The sequence below is a fragment of the Terrapene carolina genome, unplaced genomic scaffold, assembly GCF_002925995.2.
Source record: "Terrapene carolina triunguis isolate 2854851 unplaced genomic scaffold, T_m_triunguis-2.0 Scaffold194, whole genome shotgun sequence".
NCBI lineage: Eukaryota > Metazoa > Chordata > Testudines > Emydidae > Terrapene > Terrapene triunguis.
The window spans coordinates 1,879,885-1,903,711 of NW_020664545.1; the positions used below are offsets into that span (position 1 = coordinate 1,879,885).

Genomic DNA, 23,827 nt, shown 5'->3' on the forward strand with positions numbered 1-23,827 from the left:
AAGCTGTCTTGGTTATACTGCACTCTTCCTTCCCTTTCTTGTGTAGCTTGCCTCTGTTGCTGTGCCCTATTACTTTGTATCCACTGTACATCAGGGGCTGCAAAAGAAGCAAAGAAATGGGAAAGATAATGGGACGGGAGAGAGACTGACAACAGAATAAGAGACGAAGGACAGAAGGGAGGAGAAGAAAGAAGGTGGTGTTGGGGCATGTGGCATGGGAGTTGGGATAAACATTCTTCTTATATGGTAGCCATCAGTGATCAGCACAGAACGGGGCTCTTCAGGCTGCTGCAGAGCATGACGGTGCGTTGTAGCAGAAAAACCTGCAGAAGAGGAGCCTGCTAATTCAGCCTGCTTAGATCAAAAGACCTTGAAGTTATAGGATCCGAGTACCCCTCGGAAGAGGGTTTCTAAATGTTACTATAAAGGCTCTCTCTTTTTCTTCTGAGATTATACTTATTAGGGGGATAGATGTGAGTGGGGTTAATAGTTTGTCTGACCATCAAATAATTACAAGCAACTTTTGTTTGCTAGTCAAATGGAGTCGTGCCATTGTATCTTGCAAGAGAAGTGTACTTCCTTCGGCAGAGCACCCCAGCAAGCTTTTTTAAAAAGTACTCACTGCAGAGTATCCTGAGAAACTATAATGATTCTAATCAGGTGCACACATAACCAAAGACCGTAATTTAAAGAATGTCACAAGAATATCGTTAGAAATATTTTTATTCGCTGATGTCCTGAACAGTCCTTTTATTAATTTCATCCACTTCTTTTTAGTTACAATTGTCCAAATGAAAATATAAAACACCCTTTTTTTAATCAAGCCTTTCCCAGGAGCTATTTCCCATTGTATATGTTGAGAGATGCTTTTTCTGAACACTTACACCTCCTCCAAAGTACAAGGGTAAGGGGAGGAAAGCACCTTTTGGGATTTCTTATAAGAGCTAGTTGGAAATATTTACACACAACATTTTCATCAGAACTTGATGATTCATCAGAATCTAAGCATTTTGCGGGGCTGTGTTGATATCAGTTAAATTCCACTGGAAACCTCCTGCCAGCTCACCTGCCCAGCTCCTCAAGAGCCCGGGCTTCCAGGCTTTTCAGCAGCCCCCCCAGCGGCTGACAGGGTGCTGGGAGCCTGGGGATTTGGGGTTCTCACATGTCAAGCAGCCCAGCCTTCCAGGGTCTCTTGCTCCAGGACAACCCACCAGGCTGACTGCTTAAGGGTTGAGATTCCCAGTAGAACTGGGCAGAGAACAGTAATTCTGTTTCATGGAGGATTTTGACATTTTTGATGTTTTGTTTCAAACTGCTATGAAACCAAATTTCTAAATCCTCAGTGAAATGGAATTGCCATTCTCTGCCCAGCTCTGTTTCTCATGGCTTTCTTGAAAGTCAGTGTCTCCAGCTGCTTATTTTCGCTGCTCTTCTAAGTTCCCTCCCGCTTGTCAGTAGCTCTCTGATGTTGAAATGCACAAAAACTAACATGTTGTTCAGGAAACAGACTCAGAGCTGTATTGAATGGATTGTCCTGTCCTTGTTCCATAACATACCTAAAATTAAATTCAATTGCTTTGGCGTGAAGATGGAAACTCTGCATGAAAGGCTCTGGCAATCTCTGTAGTGTTGCTTCTTGCATCAGCCTCCAGTGGGTACAGAGAGCACTTTGTCATAATTAAGAATTGAAATCACCTTTTGCATTAGCTACATAGTGTTTCTATGAGTGCTGCCTTTATCCCAGTTTTTCAAGGATGAGCTGAAGCTAATAGGCAATACTAGTCAGAGTGAATGCAGAACCTTGACGGATGTTACCTGTTGAGATTGGTTGCTTTTGTGGGGAATTCATATTTAATGCAGTTAAATTTATTGTAATGAAAACTATTTGTGTGTCCTGTTCATCTACACATGTGAACAAATCTGTTACACTTAAAATGAATCTGGTCTTGCTTTGCCTGCCAGTAAACCATTTATCTCCTTTCAAATGCAGCTGGAATAGGGCTGGTGAATACAGTGGGCAGAAGCATTGTTCAGGATTCAGTGGCATAAGGACAATGAGGCGGGGAAAAATACCTGTTAAAAGTACTATCCTGTTGTATAGAACACTGGGAGGGGGGGAAGGGCAGAACTAGAGCACACGACTCAGGGCTTGTCTACACTTAACACTTCAGCAGCACAGTTGCACCACTGTAGCGCTTCAGTGTAGACAGGTTTCAGAGTAGCAGCCGTGTTAGTCTGTATCCGCAAAAAGAACAGGAGTACTTGTGGCACCTTAGAGACTAACAAATTTATTAGAGCATAAGCTTTCGTGGGCTACAACCCACTTCTTCAGAAGTCTTTCTTTCAGTGTAGACACTACCTACAACACAGAGATCCACCTCTCCGTGAGATGGTAGCTAGAATTCTTCCGTAGATGTAGCGCTGTCTACGTGGGGACTTGGGTCGGCTTAACAAAACCCCTCAGGAGTGTGGATTTTTCATACCTCCTGGTGGATGTAGTTAAAGTGACCTAATTTTCTAATGTAAACCAGGCCTGAGTAACTTGTTTCCTTGTCTTTCTGCTCCAAGTTTCTGCAACTCTGATACACCATCTGGAGCTGTTGGGTTGTTCAATCTTGTCACATGAATGAGAGCCAGAAGCACCAATCAAACTGTGGCAAGAGTTTTGGTGTCAGATTCTGTGTTGTCCTTGTCTCTCACTGATCCCTCAGTCATGACTACTCACAGAAACATGGGCTTGCTCCTTCACTGCAGAAAGAGTTGGTAAATTACAGCAACTTGGCAGTCTTTCATCATAAGGTTGCTTGCTTTATCTTCAGTCATGAGAGCCTGAGGAATGAGAGAGTATCTCATTTAACAACAGCACTTCTAGGGGGTGGAAGGAGTGTCGTCTAGTGGTCAGAGCAGGAGATGGCGGGGTTGGGATTGCCAGTTTCTATTTTCAGCGCTGCCATTTTCTTGCTCACTGACTTCGGGAAAGTCATTTAATCTCTGTGCATTCAACTTACTCAACTGTAAAGTGAGCATATGAATATCTGTGCCACAGGGATGTTGTGAGGGTTAGTTAATGAAGTGCCCCTGATGAAAAGTGCTGATGCCATGCAAACTATGTAGGGGTAGGAATATCCTTAGTAACTGTTGTTGTAGAGTGTTCTGTGCTGACCATTGAAACCTCCCTCATCTATAAATCTGACCTCTTATCCCAATAACAAAAGAAAAACTCCCCCACAATGCAACCATTCATCGCCGATTCGTCAAACAGGTACTTTCTGCCTAGGTGCTTTGTATGGCTTTCCTCAGTGTAGTATATGAATGCCTGAGATTGTTTATGGATGTGGGCCCCCTACATGGTTCCCAGAGTCTGTGTAAGGCTTAAAAAATGTCTGTACAGCACTTGAGATCTGTGAATGAAAGGTGTCACAGCATGGTAAGTATTAATAAATAGGATTGCCTGCAGCCAAAGGGAGTCCATTTGGCATGGAACAATGGTATCCACAATGCAGGATCTTGAAAGTGTAGGATATTAGTAGGGGAAATAAGAAGTGGCTCAGGACTATGAGATGAACACAGATAACAGCTTTCCCCATCGTTCCAGGAAACAGAATTATGGCCCTGCTCGTATTAGTTTTTTATAAAATGACCTGACTTCATTTGCCCATGGAAGTTTCCAGTGGGTCTCATGGGCTTTGGGATAGGTTGGTGGTTCTGATTTTCGATCTGTGGGCCACTTTGTTAGAAAGGGATCATCTTGCAGACCCCCTTCCTGTTCCCTTCATCACAAACTGCACTGCCCAGTTCTTAAAATGTTTCAGTCTATGAAGCATCAAGAAAGGCTCTGCATGCCAGTTTGACAACCACTGGGCTAATTGAATGGCAGTGTCTAGTTATACATTAACAGGAGCGATCAGCAGAGATGCTTGCAACAATCTTCTCTCCATCATGGCATTTTCACTGTCACAAAATACATTACAGATTTGCTAAGAATTTCAGCCTGATGCTGAGTTCAGCATAGAATATTGGCCTAGCCATATTCAACACTTTACAGTAAAGTTTTGTAAAATTCAGCCATTTATTCATCATAATTTTAATTCATATAAACAAATTGTTAAATGTAAATAAGTATCACCACAGTTCCTGCGTAAACTAGTTTCTTCCTTTAATGGCAGGAATGACGACGCAAGCCTCATCCCGGCAGCCAGCTGTCAGTCCCCTCTCACTGAATGCAGACTCCAGACGACCACAGTCCCAACAGATGTCTCCTACACTCTCACCTCTGTCACCAATTACTCAGGTAGGAAGCTGCTTGGGGATTTGGAGAAGCACATTTGTAAGAACAACAAACCTTGTTCCACTTTGTAAAGTTTTAGATCATAGCTGTCTGTTTCTAACTTCATTCACATAGGGAAATGTTCGCTGCAAGGTTGATAAACCTGTAGTCGCATCATTAATTCCATAATTTTCTCCTTTAGGTAAAGTTAGTGTCATTATGTTCCTTTTTATAAATAAATGCTTTGGGGCTGTTTTTTTGTTGTTGTTGTTGTTGTTGTTTTAAATCAAAGCCAGCAGCCAGATCTGAGCAATTCTACCGAGATAAATTCATGTATGCTGTCAGACAGTGGAGAAGACAGTTTAAGGAAACAGATTTCACTTTGTCTTCCAAGGCCTTGGAAGCACTGAGGAAAACATCTTTCTTTAAAGATACCATCACAAGATTCTCTTGTGTTTCATGCTTTCATGTGAGAAACTCCTTTGGCTCTTAGGATTTTTGACCCTTTGATGCACCTGTAGGCTGCCTCTGCCATACCTGGCATGCTCTAGTTTGGTCCATTGTCAGCTCTCAAATCAAACATTAAACTAGGTTTGCAAACACACTTTTTATTTATTTACAACAAATAAAATGTCAAATTAGTCCCTTTAAACCACATCCTTGAAGGTTTAAATGCAAGTTTTTTTTTAAAATGCAAGACCTCAGCTAACTTTCCAGATTGCTTATGTGATATATAATGCTTAGATATATATGAATATTCACTTGGTGTCAAATTTTAGGAGTCTCAGAGTTGAACAGAGCTCTGCATAGTACATTTTCCTGTTTTCTCTTTAAGGCTGTGGCTATGGATGCATTGTCTTTGGAACAGCAGCTTCCACCATATCAGTTTTTTACCCAGGCTAGTTCCCAGCAACAGCAACAGACCCAAGTGGCAAGTAGTCTGCCTCAGAATACCCCTTTAATGCAGACTTCTGGCTTACAGCGAGGAGCACAGCTTCCCCCTCTCTCAGTCACGGTACCATCTACCATCCCACAGTCACCTCCAGGCAGCCAGACCCAACCTTCCATGGGCATAGACATCAACTCGGTAAGTTTGGGCAATGACTGAAGATGATATAAGTGGAAACAAATATCTTTCTTCCAGAGAACATGACCGTGTAGAATTCAACAGTAGTGTTGGCCTGCATTGTCAGAGTTCTAACTAGATAGCCCTTGTAGCAGTTCCACATCCAGGCACTGTATACACTGGATTCAAACAGTTTGGTTCAACCAGTTTTTAACATGTTTTAAACATACTATAAAAAATGTTTTAAACATAATATGGCCAACCCATATGAACCAGGCCAAACTGTTTAAACTACTGAATGTGATTTCTAAAACACTTGGTAAAATGGGAATGGCTCCATAACTCTGGCTAACCCTGTCTAAATTCAGGCCCACTTGAAATAGTTTAAATAGATTTTTTTAAAAATCAGTTTAACAAACTCAAGTTCGAAGCAGTGGAGATGCGTCTTCAGAGATATAGTTTCAGGCCAGCAAAAAAATAAACGGGTGGGTAATGAAGATGATGCCCTTATTCTTTGGGTGGATGATATATAAAATAATTTATAAATTGCCAAGTCAGAGGTCAAGGTGATACGTCAGTAGGGTTTTTAATAAAGGAAGTGGTTGGGGGGAAAATTGTCATTTTAAATGAGACAACTGTGAGTTCTGAGTGCCCTACGAAGGGAAGATGTAGATAAGCATTTGTGTTAGCATTGCAGTTTACAAGGTGTTAGTCACTTCATTGCTGCTTTCCATCAGCTAAGTATGGAGAGACTGAATTCAAAAGTACCATTTTATAAACATCTCTATCTGTAAAGTGAGAAGCATCTTTTGAAATTTGGCTAGTTTTAAGTTCTGAAAGACCCAGACCATTTTATACAATTGGAAAGACCAGAATTTCGTAAAACTGAAAAATATTTATTCATATTAACTCTGTTCAGGTGTCTGCCAAAATGGAGTTTGGTCAGATTAGTTTAATTTTCAGACAGCAGCATTTGCACTTTAGTGCTTGTGTACTGCTATACCTTCCCAGCTATCATATGTACTTATTTTTTGCCCCAGGTGAATCAGGTACCCACACGTTGAGTGCTACACAGTCCAGATAAGACATTTAACTGAAGTTTGATAAAGTTCTGCTAATCTGCATTTTCCACCCAAGATACAGAAAACCACAGATACTGTTTTTTAAAGCACAGCAGTTTGTTCAAGAGGAATTTTTTTGGCTAACATTATTTCTTGGAGAGTTTGTTATAGTTGCTTTCAAGTCTCTCTAAAGAACTGAGTATACACATCTATGTGTATTGTGGTTGAAGGGCAGAGTTAAACCAAGAAGGCAAAAATTTTCTATTGTAAATTGTCCAGTCTCTTCCTACAAACTGGAATCCAGAATTCAGAAGGTGGTTCAATATAATAGGCCAGCCCTGAGATGATGTCCCGTTGCTAGGAAGAGGTACTTGGCACATTCTCTGCTGGTTCTGCTCCGAAGGCCAGTGAATTGCTGTCTCTGATTTCATTGAAACATCTTCTCTTCCTGGCAGTGGGGCAATACTAGCAACTGTTTAGATAACAAGAAGAGCCATTTCACTATGGAGGGCTAAGACATGATTGTGGGTTTCAATCTGGGGATCAGGTTTAAACCAGGTTGTGCTGGTGAAGATGTGGCTTCTATGCCAGGATTGTGAGGGAGTAGGAGAAGATAAAGGTGAAAGAGAAGTCAGTAGTTTGAAGGGATATTGGTTTTGACATGACAGCCACTCAAAACATGTCTGAATGTTTTCATTCTGATGTTTATGCAATAACTAATACAGATATTCTGATTTTCCTTCTCTGCTTTTCACATTGCTTTCCTCATCCTAAACTTCTCTAAGCCCTTAACATTCAGAATGTTAGGTTTCTCTTTAGAACTTGAAATTGTATACAAGTACACTACATTTTAAACATGGGTAAAAAAGTATTCTAAGCTACAGTGCAGCTTCATGGAAAGGTTTTCCATTCATCCTCATAGCCCCACTGAAGTCCAGTCTGCAGTATCTCAATATAATACCTGAATTCTATGGATCTTAAAAAACAAACAAACAAACAAAACCTTTGTCAAGAAGGTTTACTAACCTTAAGTTATTCTTTATGCATTTTAAACAGTGTCAGAAAGTGTTAATACACCACTCCTCAATCTATAAAACTGTCTGATTAAATTACTCCTTGCTCAGCGATATTGAGTTCTTCCTCATAATAATCTTGGCTCCCAAAGACAGCATTATAGAAAGAGCTGTGTTTATTATTTCAACAGCTGTTCTGTATCTGTTTTGAGTTTGTGATTCTCTTACCTTAATCCAGGGTACATTATGTGACAGTGAAAAGGTAATTTTGTGAACATCTTATCTCACTAAGGCTAAAAGCCATATGGGCATAGCTAGCATTAGCCTACAGACAGTGTATGTATCAGATGGTGTCTAGTTCATGCGGTGGGAAAGTATGTAGTTATGAAAAGGGTTTGTCTTTGCAATTATATACTTTAACCTAATTAATATACCAAGACTAATTCCTAAGAGTAGGAAGAACAATATTCATTCATTCACTTTTCTAAGGGCCATAGGCATCAAATTAAGAAGGGGGGGTGCAGTTGAGTTTGAAGGTGTCAGTGCCAATATTTTCAAATTATTCCCAGATTGGGAGGCCTCTTTCCACACGTGTCTCTTTTATGTGTTGGCTGACCATTTTTTAAACCAAAAACAAAACATAAACCAGAAATACTTCAGTTGTCCTTGAATAACAGCACGTCCCTGTTTTTAGGTGTGCATAGTTAGACACCAGACCATGCCGTGTTGGTATCTTGACTTTTTTCATGATGTTTGGGGCATTATTCACGGTCATAGCATAATTGCTGATCTCCGGGAGTTCTTGAAGATGGTCTCACCTGGTTTCCCCAGCTGTACACCAATAAGTATATAATTTTTCAACCTTCCATCAATCCCATGGTCTTTAATTCTGTGTTGTTCTGTAGGCTTCACTCCAGCAGTACCGCAGTAATGCTGGATCCCCAGCCAACCAGTCTCCCACCTCTCCTGTCTCCAATCAAGGCTTCTCTCCTGGCAGCTCCCCTCAAGTAAGGGACTCTGTGCTTCCACAGGCCTTGCTTCTTGTGTTTGTTTTTTAGTTGAGTCTTTCCATTACTGACCCATGGTTGTCTCACTGTAACTTTGTGCTTCATGCATCACTGATGTCTCATCATGTTTGCAGCTTCATTCAGATACAGAGTTTTCCAAAAGTTGGTGAATTCAAACTTTAATAGAAACTACTGTTAAACTTTTTTACACTCAATTACTCCTTCATGAGAGCTCCACAGAAAATGCATCCAGAAAGCTCTGTTTCAATAAAGGGAATGATGCCTCATAGGAAGTGTGAGTCTGTAGCAGTGTTTGTTGGAGTGGCTGGAAGGGCGTGGGGATGTGAAAGGAAGTGAGGGGGAGGTCTGTTCAGGTGATTTGTGCACCTCTGAATACCGCTCACATCCTCAGGTGCAATTAAAGCAGGAAACAATGGGCACTTCTAAAGAAACCTCTGTAGAAAGTGAACTCTTGAAAAGGCAGCAACTCCATTTCATGGCTTGAAAGAAACAGGATAGAAAAACATTGAATATTCGTCTTGCAGGGTGGCTATCTTCCCTGTCTGTGTCAATATTAATTTATATGTGCCAGAGTCCCACAAATCATTGTGCCCGTATTTAAACAGAGCAACAGGAATTTAATCCACCAGCTGCAGGGCGACTAAAGAAATAGTGAACCAGTTTTGAGGGGGAACTGCTAATCAGGCCGTGCTGAGATAGTTTAGAATCTCCTCCTAATGCTGCTGAAATAGGTCAAAGTTGTTGCCCTTTCCTACATCCCAAAAATGGTGATGGGATCCAGGAGGGAGCGCTCATTGGACACCATGAGAAAGTCTGAAATTGTATTTCCTGTTTTCTGGTACTTTAACTTTTAAAGGATATTTATAAGGAGAAGCATAATTAAAATAAATAAAATTATTCCTCAAAGTTGGAGATTCATCTCTCCTGGCCATTAGCCAGAGACTTAAGTCAGTGGTTTCAGTCACAACTTAGTGAACTCAGGAATAGATTTGAGGGTTAAGGCTGTCAGTCGGACTTTTCAACCTTCACTTCACTGCCACTGTAACTGATTCTTCTACCTGCCTCTTCTAGCCCTGCTGCTTTCTTTGTATGGCTCAGAGTAGGCAGGAAAACGTACTCCCTTTTCTCTAAGCTGCCATGAGGTTAATGCTGCTACCAGACACTCTTACTAATTCTCAGCCCTGAAACCCCCATTTGGGCAGTGCACCCAAATGTAGGCTTCTACTGATTGTCCATTGACTGGTCAGTAACTCCTCCCTGTCTGCCTGTGTCCTCAGACCAGTTACCTTATTATCATGGGGCAGTCTAAAATGGTGGAATGCAGTTGAGAGCAGTCTTCCCTATTGGTCTTCCCTCCGTATTTAAACCAAGTCACTGTGATGTGCCTAACAGACATCTGGTTCCTCCTCTAGCAGATATGTGGAAGGAGGTGGAGTTTAATTACATTGCCTGTTTTACTATTTGGCCTCTTAAAAAAATTTCATTTCATATTTGGTATGTTGACAAAGGGATACATGTCAGATCAATTTACAAGGAACAGTTAATTAATGTTGGGGCTTAGTTTCCAAACTAGCAGAACTTGGTTTGAAGTACTGTACTTCTAAATAGGATGCTGAGATATGGTTTGCCGTCTAACAAAAGCCAAATGGGAAAGGTTGGAAAATAATTCTTGATACCTTGTTAAATTAGAAAACCTATCCTCCTTCCCACATCTGTAAGCCAACAGGTGGGGGTGACATAACTAGCTACGTATTTTTAAGGATGGAGAGAAGTGATAGGAAAGGGTATAACTAGGAGAAAAAGGAGGATAAGAAAAGGAAGATGTAGGCTGACTGGTTGGGATGGTGGGGAGAACTTGTTAATGGTGAGGTCTGTTAGACTCCAGCATAAATAGTCTCTCAAGGGAAGAGGTGGAACCCTCATCAGTTGAGACATTTTAAAAAATAGGCTGGTCAAGAAACTGTAAGATGTAGTGTAGGGGAACAATCTTGCTCTCATTGAGGATGGATGGGTGGGCTAGATGTGGTTTTGTGAGCCTCTACCATCTCTAACTTCTGTTTTTTTTATTAATTTTAGGTAAATCCCTATTTATAGTAATAGTAGAACCCAGCTCTCTTTATGTAAACATTTAGAATATAACTTGTTTAATCACATCTAGTTCATGCAACAGGAATTATTCCTCAACTTCCTGCCCCAAATCTATTTGCTATTCTCTTGAGTTCCAAATGCTCATTTCTGATCTGTAAGGGACTTTCCGTTAAAACATGAATTGAAAAGCTCTGCTTGTGGTTCTCAGCTTGTTTGCATGGCTCTTCATTAACACTGGCTTTTTTTATTACTACTTGATTCAGTTAGATATAAAGTTGCTTTTTTAGTAGAACAGCTAAATACTTGGAAAATATGGTATGTATTTTTAGACAATGATTTAAGCTAGGTTTTTTGCAGTCACCACGTCATTAACCAAGGAAGATGTACTGTTGACAAAACAGACCTTGTATAGTATTTCTGTAGGAGATGGGTTAACAAGATGTATATCAGACCAGTTGATAAATTATTTTTGGACCTGAAGTGTTGAAGTAATGAACTTTCTGATTGATTTCCTTAGGGAGCTTTACCACTAATAAAATTATTAAATAGTGCATTTAGGAGTCTCAAGAAAAAATTAATGTAGCTTGAGTTTCTGTGATTTGTTCAGAGCGCCTGGTGAGGAACAGGGGCTAACACACAAGAATTTTGTCCAGTTCATTGCTTTTCATGTTCTACTTCAGGCTTCTTCTAGGACAGGAATCATGATAACCATACTTTGGCAAGGACTTTTTCTTTCTTTTTCTCTCTTTCTTCCTTTTTGCTGTATCTTTGAAAAGCTTGCATAAAAATGGCAGAAGTTAAAGGAGAAGGGTCTTGCGTAGGTTCTGTTTGGGACGGCGGCATGTCAGCTGCATTTCTAATGACAGTTCCAGGTTGGTGTTAGTTGCTCATATTGAGGATATGAGGAGGCACTGTTGAAGTTAGGGTTTGTATTGGGGGCGGGGCAGTCATGTCTTATAAATGGTACTGAGACAGAAGCTCCTTATTTCACATGCAGGATATAATTCTGGCAAAAATATCTTGTTACAGTACTTAGAAGGAAAAAGTGCTTTTATTTTTCACTTTTTGATGCAATTAATTATAATTTAGTTTAAGAATTCATGAGAAAGTGTTTGAATCATCCCTTTCAAATGTAAAACAATAAGAGTGGGAATATTCTGTGAAGGAAACCTTGTTTTTGCTGTAAAATCCTGTTCTTTCTCATGAATCAGTGTTAAGGAAAAGATTCCTCGCTTCATTTAATAGCCAAGCCCTTTCTGAGAGTGACCGGAGACCGTGATCTTTCCTGCCAGACAAGATTTGCCGAGCATCAGGATATTTTCTGATTTTACACATCAGAGTTTGGAACATAGAACCTTTGGGCATATATTCAGTGCAGTTGGCACAGAGTCCTGCAGCCTGGGTCGACGGACTCCCGCTAGCAGAGTAAAAATAGCAGTGTGTAGGTTATGGCTTGGGCCTTCAAGCCCACCCGACCCTGTAGGCTTGAGAGCCCAAGCCACAACATCCAAACTGCTGTTTTTAGTTCACTAGCCTGAGCCCTGCTAGTGCTGGTCTATCTCCCTGGGCTGGGAGGCTTCTAGCTGCCTGGAGCAACGCTTTAAGGCTGGGTTGCAAGTATCCACCATGTTCCAGCATTGTGCTGGGTTCCTACAGAATGCTCACTACTCGGGAGTTCAACAGTTTTCTATTGGAAGGCTTGCTGAAAAAAACAACCATCCCTTCTCCTCGTTCATACTGATTGAAATATTTTATATAGATGCATGCGCACACACACACACAAATTATCGGTGCCATTCAGAAAAATGTTTCATCAGAGATTTTACTATTAGTTATCTTAACTGTTGTCTGCTAAATTGGTTTTATGTTCACTGTTGTGGACTTCATCTTGTGCTTTTGAGTATTTTGCAACTTTGCCATGTTAATGTCCTTAGTTGTATTAGTTGGTGTAACTGTATAGTTGCTAATTAGGTTTTTGCTTAAAATTTCTTATGTCATTCAACTTTATGTGGGAAAAATGATTTGTCTCTTAGCCTTGTGGTTGAATTTCATTAAATTAAAACTGCTTGAAAATACTATGCAAGACATTTAAAATACAAAAACAAATACATCTCTAAACATGAGACAAACTTTCCAAGTAAGTTCTCTATAAGTACACTAGTTGTGTTGGAGACAGTAGATTTTTCAGCTAGAATCTGCAAAGTTAGAATTTAAAGAAGGAATTATATTTGTGATTTCTATTATAGCCAGTAGCCTTTTGAGTAAATAGAAGTTGAAAGTTGGATGGTGTTTAAAAATAAAATAAAACAACAACTCAAAGCTATTGGTCACCTTCAGAATGACTGATAAATGGACATTTCAGTAAAAGGAAAAGAAGGAAATTAGCATGGTTATAGAATTCCTTCTGCAAATTTACCTTCTCTTGGTACTGCTGAAAGCACATTTCATACCCAGGCATTTTAATAAATAACTTCTCTGATCTGCTCTTGATGCAAAAGACTTGATACTGTAAATTGAGATTCACTGTGGCACCTTATTGTTTTAGTTAAACTGCTAATTTTGTAAATACTAGGTGAGGGAGATGAGTAACCAGCCATCATAGGCATATTGATGACAGAAGTACTTACTGCATTATCATAGAATCATAGGACTGAAAGGGACCTTGAGAGGTCGTCCAGTCCAGTCCCCTGCACTCATGGTAGGATTAAGTATTATCTAGACCGTTCCTGACAGGTGTTTGTCCAACCTGCTCTTAAAAATCTCCAATGATGGAGATTCCACAACCTCCCTAGGCAATTTATTCCAGTGCCTAACCACCCTGACAGTTAGGAAGTTTTTCCTAATATCCAACCTAAACCACCCGTGCTGCAATTTAAGCCCATTGCTTCTTGTCCTATCCTCAGAGGTTATCGAGAACAATTTACTTCCCTCCTCCTCCTAACAACCTTTTACGTACTTGAAAACTGTTATCATGTTACCTATCAGTTGCATCGTGCACTTTGCTGCCTTAGCTGCATTTGTGGTTTTTATTCTTTTCATGGAAAAATGTTTCTTTCTTGCAAAAATTGCAGTGGTTTTTTTGTTTTAGTGTATTTGCATAACTTCTGTTACAAAGCAGAAGCTTATATATGTCCCGTATGGGAGGAAGCTTATGGTTTCCTAGAGCCTATATTTCTTGTGCTTTAATAAAAAGTGCTATACAGGAGGACTCTTGTGTTTGAAGAGAAAATCCAATATTTTATCTTGTTCTTTATTGGTTTTCCTTAATAAATAATTAATGGTATTTCTGAGCAGATTTGATCCCATTCAGTTGGAAGGGTTCAGTCACTCACACACCTTGGCTAAGCCCAACTGTTTGTGTGACTTTCACGACATCCAGACTCTGTTTTGTTTTCAGCATTCTTCCATTCTGGGGAGTGTATTTGGTGACTCCTATTATGATCAGCAGATGACAGCTAGGCAGGCTAATGCCCTATCCCATCAGGTGAGCAAATTCATCTCCGATTTTGACTATATTTTGGCCATTCTGCGATTTAAAATAAATACATAGAATTCAATTTATGGCTATTCTAAAGATCACATTTCTGTCCATATCTTATTACTTCTGTTTTAGTTTGTAATTGCACTGGTATTTCATTTTATTTGCTGTTCCCCATAAGCATTATAGCAGGTGGCTTTTAAAGGGACTCTGCCAAAACTATTAGATTTAAAAAAAACCACAACCTTCCTTGACAGTGATCCCATTTGGAAGATCTCACTTTGTGGGTGGCAACAAATACATATATCTATAATTTGCAACCAAGATGTGTGGGATCCCAAAATTTAACAAGCAGACCTCCATGCCTTTGTCAGACCAGCCACCCACTATAGTCCCTACTTTAGCTGTTAAATGTGCCAGTTTAGTTGAGAAAGTGAAATGGCTTCAGAATGGGATTGCACTTGAGGCAGGCAAATAGTTGGCTTTAATAGCATCAATCATATCGCTTTAATTTTTTTTGCTGTTTTGTCTTTTTTTTTTTTTTTTAAGTATTGTTTTCTTTATTTCAAAGGTTTGGCTGCCTGGTAGGATATTGTAGGCAGCAATTTGATTTGGCACAAGAGCTGAATTTGGCAATAAACTAGTCTGCAAAGCTAGGTGGAAATAGACCATATTCTGGTCTACAAAACTTAAAGATGAATTTGTTTGCCTGCCCTTCTGAAATGTTATCTCCCTAACTAGAGGTTTGTAAATTGCTTCACTGCATTTCCTGATGGCTAGAAGTAACTATTCCTTTTGCCTTGGTCTTCAGCTTGAACAGTTTAATATGATAGAAAACGCCATTAGTTCCAACAGCCTGTACAGCCCCTGCTCCACCCTTAACTACTCCCAGGCAGCCATGATGGGACTTACTGGGAGCCATGGCAACTTGCAGGACTCGCAACAGCTGAACTACTCCAGCCATGGAAACATCCCCAACATCATCCTCACAGGTAAGGCACTTGCTGCCCTAACCGAACAGGGACGAGTAAAACTTTCCTTCATGGTACTGGGTCATTTTCACGGTGTGCTCTTCTTGGTGAGTGGACCTGGGAGGGAGTGTTGGAGCCTGTGAAGGCTGTGTTCTAGACTATACAAATGTTTGTGGATTTTGTGCTGGTGAAAGGTGCCAGGCGGACATCCTTCATTTAGTCACAACATAGACTGTACTTGCAGTGACAGTGCTAGCTACTTCACCCCTGACCTTCTAGAACCATCTGTCATGGTGTGAGAAGAATTCAGCCTTCATGGCCCATTTTATCTTCAGCTTCTCTGCTGAGACTTAGCAACAAGAGAGACCCTAGTGCCCAATGTGTTAATTGAGGTGGATATGAAGCACTTGAAAGTGAAGTGATTTCCCCCAGGGTCACTAAACAAGTCAGTAGCTTAGTCCAAATTTCATTTTAGGATCCTTCTGATGTCTAGTCCTTGGCATCATATATGTTAAGTTATGGAGAGAGCTTAATTCTTTTTGGACCTTTGGGAGGGGAGGAGTGAAGGGTGGCTTTGGTCTCACTGCACTCCTCATTTGGAAGTTAAGACCATTTTACTCCTAAAGGTGCCTCTGCAAAGCTTTCTGCATTTATTTTTTAATAATCAAGTGTTGGTGTGATAGTCATGTGACTGTATGGTCTGTCCCTTTCAGTTCCATTCCCACAAGGCTTCGCTTGAGTTATGCTTTGTATTAGGCTGCCCATGATGATGTAGAGCCCTTTAATTTAGGCTTTGTGATGCGTTTTGACAAACCTGCAATGCAGGTTAGGATCTGTTTTGCTTTTTCAAATGTATTCTTGCTAATCCAGTAAACTCCTCTGATCAGTGTGCAAGCTGTTTCATCACTTTATCTTTAGCCAGAAGATTGTGCAAAGAAATGGGTGTTTTGGTAAATGAGCAGCAATACTCAGGCCTGTCTCCCCTCCTCTTCACTCTAGTGACAGGAGAATCTCCTCCCAGCTTATCAAAGGAACTGACCAGCTCTTTGGCAGGTGTCGGAGATGTCAGCTTTGATTCAGATTCCCAATTCCCTCTGGATGAACTCAAAATTGACCCTTTAACCTTGGATGGACTGCACATGCTTAATGACCCAGATATGGTCCTCACCGATCCTGCCACAGAGGACACTTTCAGGATGGACCGGCTGTAGACTGAGGACACCATGAGCCTGGGAATAAAATTAGTTCCTGGAGCCCAGCTGAACTGAAGAGTCCAATGGGTCAGTCATGTCAGATTAAAGAGTTACCGAGAGCAGTAGCTCTGTCATGTACAACGTATACAATGAGTAAAGCTTGTTGTTCTAAGCTTGCAGTGCTGCAGACCCCCATTCCCCGTCGCACCATATTTGATCCCTTATCTACTCATTGCCATTAAATGAGTAAGGAGTTTGCATCAGCCTTCTCCCCTCCAAACCCCCACCAGCGAAGGCCCAGCGTAAGGTTCTCAATTTATCCTTTGCACTAGAAGGGGGAGTTTCTGGGCAGGTGATGAAGGTTCAGAGTCAAGGGTAAAGAGATTCTCTTTGTAAAATACCACATCATTAGCATTTGATCATTGGCTGTTTCTGTAACTGATCAACAGCCATCTCCTTGCGAGACTGAGAGGGGAAACTCAGACTACTGCCCTCTCACTAACTCTAAAGCAAAATGCCTGTATGGCCACCCTCTGGGAAAGGGGAGAGGCTGCTAATTGTGACTCTCCCAGACTACTTTGTGACAGTTGCTTTGTAGAGTAAAATGCTTCTCCCTTGATTGATATGCCATATTTGTTTTCAGGTTTGTTTCCTTGACTGTTGTCCAGCACCCACTGCCTGTTCGTATGCCCTGAGCAAACTCGTGTACTTGGCAAAGCAGGAAAGCGGCCTGTCAGCCCAGTGGGCTCTCGGTAGCCGGTTATCCAAAAAAACAACTGTAAACACTATTTCCAGAGCCTTTTTCTTGTTTAAAATTTCTGAGCACACAAAAAAGTACTATAATTCATTACCTGGTGAGTGTGAAGGAGTGAGTGGAGCATTTTGAAGCCACTAAAAGTATAGTGGTGGCTAAATTGCAGAGAATTTTATTTTTAAATTCTACTTCTTGTGTGAAATTCATATAGGCAACAGGAAGGGCCGTTGTGTAGCAATACCTAGCCCAAGTCAGGGGGCTATTTTTATGATTTTTTTTATTCTTGTTCGTTGCCTATTGAATATTCTGTTACTGTTATTTATGCATTTTTTTATTTAAGTATTTGGATATTAGAAAAGTAGCCAAACTACATAAGGCCAATTGAAGCACTCTGCATAATACTTATACAGTACATCCTTTTGTGATTTTTATTCTAGAAATATAATATATATATATATATATATATATATATATATATATATAAATAAAATAACTAACTGTAATTTGAAGCCAGATGCTGACCAGAAGTAAGCAAACCCAGGGCAAGTCTGTCAAGTGTTTGCCATTTTATATATTCACATTACGGTAACAGGAACATGCATATTCTTTGGCAGGGTTACTGGCCTACTGTATAGGGGGAAGAAGATGTAGACGTGATGGATCTTGATTTCACTAAAGTTTCTTGACAGATTCCCACATGATGTTCTCATAAGCAAATTAGTGAAATGTGGCCTAGATGAAGTTACTAAAAGGTGGGTACACAACTGGTTGAAAAACCATACTCAAAACATAGTTATTAACAGTCCACTGTCCAGCTGGAAGGACATATCTAGTGGGGTTCTGAGGTAGCCAGTCCTGGGTCTGGTACTATTCAATATTTCATTAATGGGTTGGATAATGGAGTGGAAAGTATGCTTATATAATTTGTGGGTGACACCAAGCTGGGAGGGGTTACAAGCACTTTGGGGGACAGGATTAGAATTCAAAATGACCTTGACAAATTAGAGAATTGGTCTGAAATCAACAAGATTAAATTCAGTAAAGACAAATGCAAAGTATTACACTTAGAAAGGAAAAAATCAATTGCACAGCTACAAAATGGGGAATCATTGGCTAGGCGGTAGCACTGCTGAAAAGGATCTGGAGGGTTATAGGGGATCACAAATTGAGTATGAGTTAACAGTGTGATGCAGGTGTGGAAAGAAAGCTAATATCCTGGGGTTTATTAACTGGAGTGCCATATATAAGACATGGGAGGTAATTGTCACGCTTTACTTGGGACTGGTGAGGCCTCAGTTAGAAAGGATGTGGCTAAATTGGAGAGTCCAAAGGAGGACAAAAATTATAAGGTTTAGAAAATCTGACCTATGAGAAAAGGGTAAAAAAACTGGGCGTGTTCATTCTTGAGAAAAGATGACTTGGGAGATCTGATAGTCTTCAAATATGTTAAGGGCTACTATAAAGAGGAAGGTGATCAGTTGTTCTCCATGTCCTCTGCAGGTAGGACAAGAAATAATGGGCTTAATCTTCAGCAAGGGAGATTTAGGTTAGATAGTAGGAAAAACTTTCTAGCTATGAGGGTAGTTAAGCTCTGGAACAGGCTTACAAGGGGGGTTGTGGAATCCCCATCATTGGAGATTTTTAGGAGCAGGTTGGACAAACACCTGTCAGGGATGTTCTAGGTTTACTTGGTCCTGTCTCAGCGCAGGGGGCTGGACTTGATGACTTCTCAAGGTCTCTTCCAGCTCTACATTTCTATGAGTCTGTGATATTCCTTCTGTAATCCTGGGGAAAATCACTTGCTAATAGTGAAATGTACTGTATCCTAGCATGCTGAGGCTCTTACATTCATAATAGACGACTTCTGTTAGTCACCGCTAATATTCTCTGGTACAGCATAACAGAATGGTGAATAATTTAAAAAAACAACCCATCCATTGAGTCTAAAATGGTGATTTCACGTAAATGTAATGGCTGAAATTGACATACAATAATGAGTCCTAGATTCCTGACACTAGGTCACTCTTTTACAAATCTGAGAAATATGAGTTGCTGTTTACCAAGAGCCCAGTGCACTTACGGTAATTATCTGAAGTATAGCTGTTAAAATGTTGTGCTCATTATACTAGTCCTCCCAGTAAGAGAACCCACATACACGACCCTTCTCCTCAGCAGAAGTTAAAATCTCCATTATTTGACTTGTACTAACAAAAAAAAATATTTTGATTCCAAATAGTATATTGAATGTGTTAATGAAGGAATTACTGCAAAAAGAGAATATTTCCCTGCAGCAGGGGCCGAACAGCCAAATATATTTTTGATAAATACAATTTCAAATAAAAAAGCCTTCTTAACTTATATTTAAAGACATCATTTGTTTGTTTGTTTTTCCCCTTTCAGGAATGGTATTTATTATCCAGTCTCTCCAAATCCTGTTCTCCTATTGACTGAGTCTGCATTGCCCTGTTTGGATTTGGTCAAAAAATGCATCAATTAGGTTTTATTTTATTTTTTTTTCCTGTTATGAAATTTTTTTATCAAAAAGCATCCCCCAACCCAATCACCCCACTCCCCAAAAACCTTTCCCTTCCTTTTTTTTAGCAAGGAACGTAAATGTCCATGGCAAAAGTGGGCTACTTCTAATGAATTATAGCTAGGTTTCTGTGTGCTTCCAGAAATCCATGAGGTGCTGTCCTGAGATGCACAGAGACACTGCTAAGCAGAATTATTGCTGGGATCTTATATAATGGGGGTGCGTGTTTGCTCACATATTTGTGCCATTAGTTGACCATTTGCACTAAAAGTGATGTGGGATTTTTATTTTTTCTGTCTAATAGCTTTTGTGTAAGCTTCTTGTTAAAGGATGGTTTTCTTTGGTTCCTCCCCACATAATTGCAAGGCTATCCTGCATCTCCATTTATAATGTTCATCAACATTTAAGCCAGATGTTACGTGTTACTCCCAAAGTCTGCTTATGTCAGATTGCGAATGCTTTTTCAATTAAAAAAAAAAAAGGTAGCTTTAAACAGGAGGATACCCTAAAAGAGCGTGAGTAATTTGGGCACAGATGATATGAAGTTCTTTGCTTCAAAACAGCCAAAGGTACAGTGTGAATTGAGTACACTTTGTGCAGTTTACTTAATCTCCTTGACAGTACTGTTAGTTCATTGATTGGATCTCTGTCTATATCAACCTCTTGTTCAGATGTCTCTTATGCATGTAAATCCTTGTCTGTGATGATCTATTTTTTTAAAACCAGAGTCACTTAAGAGTGAAGCGTCCAGTTAGGAATTCACAGACTCCTGACTGGATAGTTTTACAGGGAGATATCGCTAAATGCTACCTTCTATTTTTTTTTAAACTACACGTGTATATAGGAGAGCTTGTTTATTAGACTTGTAAGTAGACATTTAAAATGGCCTTAATTTAAAAATAAATAAGTAAACCCATTTAGATGCAATTGTGAAAAACAATGTGTGTGTGTGGGGGGGGAGATTAGGGACCATCTAGCTAGGAGAAATATCTTTACTTTGTGTTTCTTTTCTGGAAGGGGTAAGAGAAGAGTAGGTCATGGGAGAAGGAGATGATGGATATATATGAAAGAATGTGATTCATCTCTCTAGCCCTTGTAGGGGGCAGGCTAGCTGCTTTCATTTTTAACCCTTTGAGAATCAGAGCGGTTATTTTAGTTCAGTGTCAGTAACATTTCAATAGTTTCTGCACTTTGCTCCCTGGGAGAGTGGCCCGTTGACAGCAGCATGTGTGCCCTATTCTAGTAGAAGAATATTTTCCCATACCCTTTAAATCTGATTTTTTTTTAACAGTTGTGTATGAGTTTACATTATTTTAAACAATAAATGTTTAAAGTTTTCGAGTTCAAACACAGGGTGGATCCCCAAAGCTTTCAGAACGTAAGTAGATTTCTATTTCATTTTAAAGTTAAGTAGTACCTTTTGCATTTTCTACTCCGCTTATGAGGGTGGTAGATGTGGAAAAGCATTGGCCATTAGAATAAAGGAACTGATGCTTACAGAGATACTTGTGGGAGGAGGGGAAGAAAGGGCATTGCATGGGGAAAAATAAGATGAAAAAATTGGAAGTATTAAATTAGATTTAATTGTTTTTTAAACAGTCTCATGTCTCAAAGGGTTAATGTCCAAACATATACCTGCTGATTGATTTCTGTAGAGCTATGTTTTTATAAGAATTTCCCACGACAGACTGTGGCATTTGCCAATACTTTGGGGAAGTAATAGGAATAAACTCTCAATGTATAAAGTACTGTGATTTAAAAAGAAAAGTGGATTTCTGCTATTTATTGCAGCTTAAGTGGTGGGGGGGACGGGAGAACTCTTTTGCATTGTATATAGTACTGATTTCTGCATTCTCTTTAAAAATGGATCTGCACAGGCCAAGTTATGGTAGTTCTGTATGCTGCATGCATGGTTGACCGCAGGCAGCATCAAACATGTCTGTCTCACTACTGCTTCTGCATGTTAGTGAACACTTTGCCAGCATTCTTTAACTGTGCAAAAACCTTTCCTGTACAGAGAGAACCGTTGCTTAAAAAAAAAAAAAAAAAAAAAAAGTGGAAAGAAAGATGTTGACTTTTAATTATGGAAGAAACTATTGATAATTTATGTACCATTTTTTGTTTTCCTTTAAAACAAAAAATTATGCCTGAGAATACTGGTGCAAACCCTCTTAACAAAGATGGTTACTTAAAACTTCCTGCTAGGTAAATAGAGCCACCCGAAGTTTGTAATAACTGGTACAGGATTCTTTTTTATTAAATTCCACTTCAGAGTAAGGTATGAATTGTTGTTTTTTAAAAGCTCTATTTCTGTAGGAATTATATTTAAGACTTGCCCTTCCCTTATTAGGATATTACTCAATTTGGAAATCACCTCAGTGTATAATATGGAAGAGGAAACCCCCCTCATCATACAGTTGGTTAAAATGTACTCTGTGCTTTAAGGATGAAAGCATTTATTACTTTGACAAACGGACCCCCTGTCACTGTGATGGCAATGTGAAAGAGCAATTAGCATTTATTATATGTATATGTTCTCTTTTTAAAAAAGGAAAAACTTTGTAGTGTTCCTGTTATTTGTATTTTTAGTTGCTTACTATTTATACTGCGCAGTGTAGGCATGGATTGCATGTCAGTTTTCTATGCGGGCACCATGATGACATTACGATAACTGTGTATTATAAATCATTTTTACCTTTTTAAACAGAATCATTGTGTGGAATTTCTATACTGCAAAACACTACATTAAGTACTATATTCATTTGTGTTATTTATTTTTTTGTGGGTGGGAGGGGGTGGTTTTAACTGTGGTGTATATTGCCTTATATGTGGGCTTGACCGACTTTATCAAAATAAAGGCATAAAGGGGTAAATACGCTTACTGTTTTATTCAGTAATACAATGTGGGGCTGCCACAGAGGTAGCTGCAGAAAAGTATATTGTACAAGCATAGAATGGGAAGCAAATATATAGTATATAAATCTTTATAGGACAGGAAATCCAGCTATGTATTATAGAACAAATAGCGAGGAGGCTTAAAGTCCCGTGAGCAATTAAAAGTTTTTATATGGCGATTATTATGCCAATCATTTTGTAGTGAGTATTATCAAAGCCCATTCTAACCTGTTCCAGCACACCTAATGTACATTCTACGGTTGTTTGAAGAAGCTCAATCCAGTAAAAGTTTTGATTTGGACACACCCTAAGAAATCTCTTCTCCTGCACCCTGTTGGTTGCAGGAACTTGACAGACGGTACGGTTACCTGCCTTTGCCAGAGGTGGTTGCGTTTTCTGAGTCTGGAGTCTCAAGGATACAGTGGAGCTGTGCATTGTGCTGTGGGTTTCTGAAGGCTGCAGACAAGTCAGGCAATAAGAATTATTACAGAACATAAGGTGTATTTTAAAAGAAGAGAGCGAGAGAACAGGAAGAACTCCTGTTTGAGGCTGTAATTCAGTTTGCATGTTGTCTATATTCACAGATTACAGAGCAACATATTAACCAGGGGCTTGTGTATTTAAAAACTGGACCAGAAAATTGTCCCTAATACAAGACTTCTGATAATAGTGTTCTTCCTACGTGGCAGTTTGACCTCTCCCACACCTTTCAGTCTGCATTCACGTCTTCCTAGTATGCTAAAATATAAGGAGGCATGTTTAAACCCACAGAATTTCTCTGTTCTGTCCTCAGCTTTCAAATGCACCTAGAATCTATTGGACTCCATTGTGTTTCTTTTCCCCTTGAAGTAGCACTGCAGGAACGTACAAAGCTCTGGGGAGAGTATTCATGAGCAAACAGGTAGAGCAGAACCTTGGCTTGGGGGGCCCACACTGTTGTGGTGTAGTCTATGATAATGGCGGTCGTGTTTTCAGATTTCTTTGCAATGGAGTAGTGGGTTTTTCTTCTAATTTTGTGTCCCTCTCATTTTCAATACCAAAAAATTAGTTCACGTGCATTTATTGATGCTTTCTAGATGCAAGTAGAGTGAAGAGCCTGCCTAGTCGATGCCTGTGTTCTCCTCGATGGGCTGGGTAATACCAGCTCAGAGGTATGTGTCGCAGGTCCTGCAGCCTAATATGGACAGTGCAATAAAATCAAGGATTGAACAGTTTGTCTATTCGTTGTGTAAGGCTGAGTGCAAATTTGCACTAAGTGTAATCTGTAAGGAGACTTTGTAGAGCTGGAATAGTTGTGCTGCTCTGGTAGAGCATATCTTAGTTGTGAGCACTGGCCATGTGTCACGAATTACTAACAGCTGCGTGCTGTAGGTGCCTTTACTCCAGTTACTGTGGAATAATTGTGGTTCGTATATGGCTTTATTCTTGTGTTGGATCAGGAAAGGAATGTGCCATTGAATTAGCACTCTGACCACTGCTA

The 23,827-nt window shown here is 39.8% G+C and overlaps 1 protein-coding gene across 3 annotated transcripts in view; it reads left to right on the forward strand.

Moving 5' to 3' along the window:
• CRTC1 (CREB regulated transcription coactivator 1) overlaps positions 1-17,370 on the forward strand; it is a 31,830-nt gene extending 14,460 nt beyond the window's left edge. Inside the window, exons 8-14 of one of the 3 annotated variants that reach the window (XR_002908691.3) lie at positions 4,167-4,291; positions 5,103-5,354; positions 8,313-8,414; positions 13,921-14,007; positions 14,813-14,993; positions 15,972-16,252; positions 16,809-17,370. Coding sequence is in view for 2 of the 3 variants with exons in the window: in XM_024209850.3 (XP_024065618.1) it covers positions 4,167-4,291; positions 5,103-5,354; positions 8,313-8,414; positions 13,921-14,007; positions 14,813-14,993; positions 15,972-16,183 (959 nt within the window). In the remaining variant the exon portion in view is untranslated. Of the gene's footprint in view, positions 1-4,166; positions 4,292-5,102; positions 5,355-8,312; positions 8,415-13,920; positions 14,008-14,812; positions 14,994-15,971 lie in introns of all 3 variants that reach the window. The other 2 variants (XM_024209850.3, XM_024209848.3) reach the window with 2 other exon arrangements.
• Positions 17,371-23,827: the final 6,457 nt, after the last annotated feature.